Here is a 9,440-nt window from a genome sequence, read left to right as displayed (position 1 = left end):
TTTCTATTTAGTTTTAGTTTTGTTATTTACATTATATTTAAATTTTGTTATTTAGCCGACGCTTTTATCCAAAGCAACTTACAAATGAGGACAATAGAAGCAATCAAAACCAGCAAAAGAGCAATAATTTACAAGTGCTATATTAGTATATTATTATAGTGTTATATTTCAATTTCACAAAGAAACGTGCAGCATTTTGTCCAAGCAATAATAAAAGGACACATTAAATGTATAATTTGTCTTAAATCTCATTTTGTAAAAAAAATAAAAAATTGTGAATCGAATCGAATCGAATCGTGAAATCAAAACCGTGAATCGAATCGAATCGTGAGTTGAGTGAATCGTTACATCCTTACTCGCGGCACCGGCCTCGCTCTGTTTTGTAGCGGCTCTGCCCTGCTTGCCACAGTGTTATTGTAGTATTCATTAATTCATCAATAATTGTAATATTCGTATTACAGTAATAATTGTATTATTAATAAATAATATTAATGATATTTGTAAGATGCCTGTGTAGGTGCTACATCTGAAGTCTGGAGAATTGTTGTAGTTTGATTGCTACAGTGAGAGCTGTTACGATCTCACTGTGTGGTCATTTTAAATTATTGTTATTATTATTATTTTAATTTAAATGTTTCAAGTGCCCTCAGAGGAATAGTTCACCCAAGAATGAAAATGTAAAATTAAAATAATTTATTCACCCTTATTTTGTTCCAAATACAAAACAAATTCTAAAGAATGTTGACGCTGCCCTTTTCCAAACATTAAAAGAATACAAGTGCTATAAAGAATGCTGCGACCAAAACACTTTTGACAGCAGCATTTAAAAAAGCCCTCATCTGTGCTCTGACTCTGTAGAATCCTATTCTGGACAGACTGGGATGCCAGCATGCCCAGGATAGAGGCTGCGTCCATGAGTGGACATGGCAGGCGCACCATCCATAAGGAGACGGGCAGCGGAGGATGGCCCAACGGACTGACTGTGGACTATCTGGAGCGCCGCATTCTGTGGATCGATGCCAGGTGATGTGTGAAGACTCACCTCATACAAAAGGATGTGTTTTACACATGTCAGTGCCCTGACACTATCCCAATCCCTAACCCAGGGGTGTCCAGTCCTGCTCCTGGAGGACCACTTTGGAGGTTAGCTCCAATACACAGACGTTTCTAGTGATCCTGAAGACCTTGTTTCGCTGGTTTGGCGCTTAAGATAAACTCTGCTGTCAGGTGACCCTCCAGAAGCAGGACTGGACATTCTTGCCCTAACCGTTGACAGTGAAACTTTGTAAACATGGTGGCTAAAATCTACCTGATATCATAGAATCGTTCCATTTTGTGATGGTTTGTTCATGTCCCGTGTCTCAGATCTGATGCGATCTATTCAGCTAAGTACGACGGGTCCGGACTGATCGAGGTGCTCAGAGGACACGAGTATCTCTCGCACCCGTTTGCTGTGACGATGTATGGAGGAGAGGTTTACTGGACAGACTGGCGCACAAACACGCTGGCCAAGGCCAACAAGTGGACAGGAAACAATGTCACTGTGGTTCAGAGAACAAACACTCAACCTTTCGACCTGCAGGTGTACCACCCATCTAGACAACCGCAAGGTAATCTTCAAACTTTATTCCAACGTTACTCTGATATCGATATTACTAATGGCTGTTTCACACGGCAAAGGAAAACAGTGGGATATATCAAAGTACCGTGGTATCTAATACCGTCAATTTACCGTACCACCTTTTCGTAAAAGACTAACTGATTCAAAATGCTTCTAATGGATTCCAAAAGTTGATTCCAGTAGCGTGAGTTTTTCCGATTCTGAAGATTTCATTGGTCATGTCAATCACAGTGCTGATAGTCTACACAAAGCTACAATAATATATAGCGTTGGAAGCACATCCTGATAGATTAGGGTGACCATACGTGCCATTTTCCCAGGACGCGTCCTGGCCAGGATTTCTATATTGCCTAAAATATCTAGGTTTTGGCTTTGTTTGCGTGTGCAGACCGATCGGTGTATGACATCAAAATACCATACAGACGGTTATGCTTTCGAAACGCTCTCGAGGTACTTTGATGTCAAACACTGATCGGTCTGAGCTTTTAAGTCGAACACACCTAATATGTACGCGTAATTGCATCGCTTTGACCGTAGATCCCACCTTCTCACACGCCATGATTGGTCCATTATGTACAATGCTTGCATGTTATTGGTCAAACTACTTTTCGATCATTACCTTCAGCAAGCATGAAAACAGGAAAACAAAGCCAAAACAAATCCTGGCCAGGACGCGTCCTGGGAAAATGGCACGTATGGTCACCCTATGATAGATAGCATTACTGTTTGTTGTGATCAGATCCATCCTTGATTTTTTTCTCTGAGTTGAAAACATGAAGTCTAAACATCTGTTGACAGGTGACTGCATGATTGAGGTGACCAATGAATTTGCGTTTGAGCTCGACTGGTTTGGGAAGTTTGACGTTAGCAGGTTGCTAAGCTAACATCACAATCATCTTAACTACAAAAGACACATTAAATACACATATTGGGTAAAATTGTGAATTATTAGTGTAATTTCTCTCAACTTCTTGAGATCTTAGCAAATTGAGCTCATCACAATGCATACATGTGACGCTGTAGTTTCTAGTGATTCATTTGATCCATTCTGAAAGATCGCTGCTCAGATTGAGGGAGCAGCCAGTCTGCTTGATGGACACACGTGTTGATGGTGTTTGGCACTTAATAAAGCAGCGTGTGAACAAACTTGTCATGATAGTTTAGCTCACTGACTTCATCTTATAGAGGCAGACTTCTGACAGGAGCAGACACGGGATGAATTGGTTTGGACATGCTTTGTTTGTTGTGAACTCATAACCTTTGGATTTCTCATTCTTACTTTTTCATCATACTTCCTGTCCTTATCGAACAGCGTAGATATAGATCATCAATCATTCATCTAAGAGCAAATGCCCATAATATCAAAATAGCCAAACGTTGGCCAATTAATCTGCATTGCTGTCTCAGCTGGTTCGGTTTCTTGGTGGCGGCAATATATTTGAATGTGGTGATGAGTCAATAAAGCTTCAGTGCCTCTCATCTCTCTCTGTTTCTCCAGCGCCAAACCCGTGTGCTGCTAACGGTGGTTTGGGTCCATGTTCTCACCTGTGCTTGATCAACTATAATCAGACGTTCTCCTGTGCCTGCCCGCACCTCATGAGACTGAGTGAGGACAACCACACCTGCTACGGTAATCATCTCCAGATTGATTCACAACCTGACAGAATCTGTGCTGTATGCAGTTTTACATCTGCAGACATGTGTTTTTTTGTTTTTTTGATGGGCTTCTTGATATAGTCCTACATGAATGAAAACTAGCAGTGATAATGTCAATTAAAACTAAAACTAATAAAAATTGTTTTTGTTCATTGAAATAATCAATCAACGTAAACTCAGCACACCTGAAACGACGATAGGTGCATGGGAACAAAATCAAACAAAAAGTTGAATCAAAAATAAGTAACGAACCCGTACACTATCAACACTTGCTAATTCTTAAACTTTATTTGGTGGCGGCAATATATTTGAATGTGGTGATGAGTCAATAAAGCTTCAGTGCCTCTCATCTCTCTCTGTTTCTCCAGCGCCAAACCCGTGTGCTGCTAACGGTGGTTTGGGTCCATGTTCTCACCTGTGCTTGATCAACTATAATCAGACGTTCTCCTGTGCCTGCCCGCACCTCATGAGACTGAGTGAGGACAACCACACCTGCTACGGTAATCATCTCCAGATTGATTCACAACCTGACAGAATCTGTGCTGTATGCAGTTTTACATCTGCAGACATGTGTTTTTTTGTTTTTTTGATGGGCTTCTTGATATAGTCCTACATGAATGAAAACTAGCAGTGATAATGTCAATTAAAACTAAAACTAATAAAAATTGTTTTTGTTCATTGAAATAATCAATCAACGTAAACTCAGCACACCTGAAACGACGATAGGTGCATGGGAACAAAATCAAACAAAAAGTTGAATCAAAAATAAGTAACGAACCCGTACACTATCAATACTTGCTAATTCTTAAACTTTATTAAACGCAACGTTTCGGTCCACTGACCTTCATCAGGCAAAAAATAAGAAATAAAAATTATTTTTTACCTGATGAAGGTCAGTGGACCGAAACGTTGCGTTTAATAAAGTTTAAGAATTAGCAAGTATTGATAGTGTGCGGGTTCGTTACTTATTTTTGGTTCATTGAAATAATGAAATAAAATATAACAAGTAGATGAAAAACTAATTAAAAATAGAAAAAAAATGAAATAAAATAAGTTTAATTTAAAGTACTAAATTACTCTGAAACTGAAATCAAATAAATAGAAGCTATAATAAACATAATAATAAAAAAGCTAAATAGAAATATAAAAAAACGAATAAAAATGTCAAAACCTCATAACAAAATTACTTAAAAAAACAAACTTCAATTAAAATGAAAACTGAAATTATAAATATAAAAGCTAATTCAAAAATAATGCAGAATAATAACAATGAAACTGTTAAGGATATAATTACTGTCTACGGAATAGGCTTACTGTCCACTGGATTTGTTTTTTCTTTAGCTGATCGATCGATACCTTTGCTTCGCTTCTTTGCAGCCTTACCTACTATTGATTACCGCAGAAAATAGATTTGTTTCTTAGTTTGTAAAAACAATATATATATATATATACAGTACAGTAATGCTCTTACAATAGAAATCTATGTGCAGAAGAATTGCACATACTGTCTAGTGTCTATGTGTTACGGGTGTGTAGGAACAAGGCAGAGAAAAAATCCACTTGCATACACAACTTTAATAACAACAGGCAAAAACACAGATAATCCAGACTGGGGAAACACAAAGGGCAAAACAAGACACTCCAGGCAACCCTGACCAAAAAATCAAGAACACCAGTAAAATCAACGACTCACAAAACATGACTGAAGCACAAGAGCTTAAATACACAGAGAAATCAGGGATACCAGGGATTCTAGACACAAATCAATCAGCCTTTCTTATAATAAATAGATTTATTTTCCCCAAAAGTTCAGATGTTTAGTTTGACATTAACAGTTAATGTATCTTCATATCCTGCTGACATTCAAATACATTGCCTTGGAGGAATCTCTTTTGTCTGGTTTGATTTGGCTCTTTTTTGGCTCCAGTCATGACGGGTGTCTCTGTGTCTCTTCCAGAGTCGCGTCAGTTCCTGCTGTACGCCCGTCAGATTGAGATAAGAGGAGTGGACATCTATAATCCGTACTACAACTACATCATCTCCTTCACTGTCCCTGACATCGACAACGTGACGGTTGTGGATTACGACGCTCTGGAGCAGCGCATCTATTGGTCAGATGTTCGGACTCAGACAATCAAGAGGGCCTTCATCAACGGCACAGGAATAGAGACGGTGGTGTCTGCAGGTATGACGCTCGTTCAGGCTGACTTCAGTTTGATTGGAATAAAAGCAGTTGCATATCTACAACAGAAAATAATTGACAGTAGTTTTATTTTACTGAGTTGGTTTAATATGATAATTACTCCATTCCTTTGCTAGTGGATTTGCTACCTGGGATGAATATTGTATTATTAGAAATGTACATTGCTGTTGATAAATTGGTAAATCTCCATCACCTGCGGGCTTTCACATGGAGTAAATAGAGAGGACATTGAATCGTGTTACTTTGATCATCACAAGAGGCTGTGCCACTTTTAAATTCTGAGTGAGAGCGTGTTCAGCAACAAGCTTTGTGTTGTCTGTTCCTTTGTGCTGGCCGTGAATGGCAGGCTTTTTGCACAATTTCATCTCTCTGCTTTTCAATATTCCAGAACCTGCTATCCAGTGATCCAGTATTCACTTATCAAGGCTTTTTGGCTGTACATGTATTTACATTTCTTTAAGAATTTGTAGGCTTTTTGTAATTCTTAAGACCTTATATCATGTAATTCTGATTAAGAGTTGGATCCAAACTAAATGGTTTTAATGCTTGAATTAGGGCTGCACGATAAATCGCATGCGATATTTAACGCACATCTTGTTAGTAAAGCCGGTTCTTTAATCAGCGGTAAAGAGCCGTTGTTCACTGACAAGCTGCGCAAAACCACGATCATATTTTGCGCATGTTTTGCGCAACTTGTCGGTGAACAACGGCTCTGTGTAGTTAATGCTGCTCCATGTGAAAGCCCGCACGTGATGGAGATTTACCGCTGATTACAGAATGGCTTTACTGACAAGATGCGCGTTAAATATCGCATGCGATTTATCGTGCAGCCCTAGTTCAGATTTACATTTTGCATAATCAGAAGTTTAATTTCTAATACACTACCGTCCAAAAGTTTGGGGTCACTACGTTTTTTTTATTTTTTTTTAAGAAATTAATGGTTTTATTCATCAAGGATGCATTAAATTGATCAAAAGTGACAGTAAAGACATATATGATGTCACAAACGATTTCTGTTTCAAATAAATGCTGTTCTTTTCAACTTTCTGTTCATCTGTGAATCCTGAAATGTGTCAAGGTTTCCACAAAAATATTATGCAGCACAATTGTTTTTAATATTGATAATAATCAGAAATGTGTCTTGAGCAGCAAATCAGCATATTAGAATGATTTCTGAAGGATCATGTGACACTGAAGACTGCAGTAATGATGCTGAAAATTCAGCTGCGCATCACAGAAATAAATTACATTTTAACACATATTCACATAAAAAATGCTATTTTAAATTGTGATAATATTTCACAATATTACCGTTTTTACTGTGTTTTTGAACAAATAAATACAGCCTTGGTGAGCAGAAGAGACTTCTTTCAAAAACTAAAGCAATCGTAGTATTGACTACTTGTTCAATTTCACAAGTTTATTTATTTTATTATTTGATTGTTATCACAATAAAAATGTAAATATGACCAGTTATGCTGTGAGATTAAAACATGATCGGCTTCATATAGACGGTAGCCAGTTCGTTCAATTGAGTGGAACACAGAAGGAAGATATTTTGTTGTTTTGGACCCCACTGATTTTTTTTTTTTAAATATCATCTTTTGACATGAGGGTAAATAAATGATGACAGAATTTAAATTTTTTGATGAACTGTCCCATTGAGTTGAATCCAATGATTCTATTCGGAGTTCACACAAGGCTTTAGAATATCAGGATGTTGTTGTTTAAATCTGATGTTATTGTGTGTATGAGGATCTCAGTCATTGTTTGCAGTGCAGAACTGCTGTCGTGTTTACAGTCGAGTGTGTTTTTAGAGAGTGCTGTTTAAGTAAAATTAGCACAGCCCTCAAAACCAAATTACAGACATGTTGGGTTATATGATGAAATGATGAGTCACACTTTACCATCAGTCTTTCTGTTCATCCAGCTGTTTATCCCTGTAGAAATGCACTGAATGTTTAGATTTGTTTTTTTCTCATCCGATTATGTTGATTCAAAGAATTAATATCTGGAAATGGTTATTTGGTGTGTCTTGCGTGTGATCAGATATTCCCAACACACATGGTCTGGCGGTGGACTGGGTGTCACGTAATCTCTTCTGGACCAGCTATGACGGCAATAAGAAACAGATCAACGTCGCCAGACTGGACGGCTCCTTCAAAAACGCTGTTATTCAGGGCCTGGACAAACCCCACTGCCTCGTGCTGCATCCCATACTGGGGTGAGTTCACTCATGCCACAAACACTTATGATATTTAGCCCAGAACACTAAAAAAGGAACACATCTGGCTTCCTAAAAGATGCAAAACAGGATGCAACCGCATGCACTCGTTTTCTCTTGTTTTACTGGAAGACATAATGACATAGAGTACACGCTTTAGGAAAGTTTCCATTTGATTTTTTTTTTTTTTGCATGAAAAGGAGAAAAATATATCTAATGTGTTGCAAAAAGATAAAAAGACAAAATTTCCAGTATTGTTTAAGAGGCTTTTCACACGAGTTTTTAAAATGTTTTTAAATGTCAAAGCTCTATGTGCACGGTATAAATGAACAAGAACATTTGTTTACTTAAATGGTACATTTAAAATGAATTGTTCACGGACTCTTTTTCAGAAGAAACTCAACTGCAGCACATTCACTTTGACACACTCAGCACATGCTGCTCAAATAATTAAATCATGATTTAATAATCGCACAAGGCCATATTGTGATTTCAGTTTTTCTCTGGTTAATTAAGTTGAATGTTTGATGATGGGATATAACCTGCTTAAAGGTGGGGTAAGCGATTTCTGGTAGCCAGTGTTGACATTTGAAATCACCAAAACAAACACGCCCCTACCCCAAAAGGGTCTCGCCCCTATTTTGATAGCTCCGCCCCACACATACGTACGCAACCCAGGCAACGATTAGTTCTGTGAAACAAAGCAAAACCAATGTTACACCGTGTCTACACCGGACGCGAGTGACGCGACAAAATACTATAGAACTCATTATAATCAGTGATGCTCTGAGTTTGAGATGTGACGGAGCATGTGATTTGTTGAATGTCAAGTCAAGTCAAGTCACCTTTATTTATATAGCGCTTTTAACAATACAGATTGTGTCAAAGCAACTGAACAGCATTAATTAGGAAAATAGTGTGTCAATAATGCAAAAATGACAATAGTAAACACTAATTTTTCAGTTAAAGGCAGTTCATCATTGAATTCAGTGATGTCATCATCCAGCTCAGTTCAGTTAAAATAGTAAGAAAACCTTGTGCTTTGGTCATCTGAACAACTTATTTAGACTTTATTTATTTAATGATTAGATTATGCACACATTTTAATAAAGCCAAATCAGTTTTTGTAGCAAGTGAATACGTTTTGACTCGAAGATCTAAGTGCCCTAGCAGGACAATATGGCACAAGAAGTTCAGAAATATAACTTGGTGCACAACCAGACAATGCCTTATAAACAAACAGAAGAATTTTAAAATCAACCCTGAATTTAACAGGAAGTTTGTTTTGCTAGTCGGCCTGAATCAGTTTTCTAAAGCGTTTTTAAAAAATCGCTTACCCCACCTTTAACATTCTTCTTTTGTTAACTGTTTCATGTCCAGGAAGCTGTACTGGACTGACGGAAATAACATCAGCATGGCCAACACTGACGGCACGAACCGTACCATGATCTTCATCAATCAGAAAGGACCAGTGGGTGAGTGACAGCTGAGACAGAAAAGACTGTCCTGTGGGTCATTTCCCTCTGGTGTTCATTGAGGCTCAAAAAGCTTATTACAGGATTGTACTGTGTGGTAGAGGTCTACACGGAGGACCCGAGGACCCGAGGACCCGGGACCCGACCCGGGATCCGTACGGGTTCGGGGCTATATTTTAAATGGTCAGCCGGGTCCGGGTCGGGTCCCAATCTATTACTTCGGGTCCCGGGTCTGTTTAACATTGTGTGTAATACCCGACT

At 38.2% G+C, this 9,440-nt stretch overlaps 1 protein-coding gene across 1 annotated transcript in view; it reads left to right on the top strand.

Annotated features, from left to right (window-relative positions):
• Nucleotides 1-9,440, top strand: part of LOC107737733 (low-density lipoprotein receptor-related protein 1-like) — an 88,926-nt gene that overhangs the window by 66,458 nt on the left and 13,028 nt on the right. The window contains exons 26-30 of the mRNA XM_016549319.1: nt 1,366-1,610; nt 3,120-3,251; nt 5,235-5,462; nt 7,530-7,704; nt 9,085-9,179. Of these exons, the coding sequence (XP_016404805.1) occupies nt 1,366-1,610; nt 3,120-3,251; nt 5,235-5,462; nt 7,530-7,704; nt 9,085-9,179 (875 nt within the window). The remainder of the gene's footprint in view (nt 1-1,365; nt 1,611-3,119; nt 3,252-5,234; nt 5,463-7,529; nt 7,705-9,084; nt 9,180-9,440) is intronic.

Source organism: Sinocyclocheilus rhinocerous, unplaced genomic scaffold, assembly GCF_001515625.1.
Source record: "Sinocyclocheilus rhinocerous isolate Xijiao unplaced genomic scaffold, SAMN03320098_v1.1 scaffold4057, whole genome shotgun sequence".
Classification (NCBI taxonomy): domain Eukaryota; kingdom Metazoa; phylum Chordata; class Actinopteri; order Cypriniformes; family Cyprinidae; genus Sinocyclocheilus; species Sinocyclocheilus rhinocerous.
This window is presented reverse-complemented; position numbering and strand designations above follow the sequence as displayed.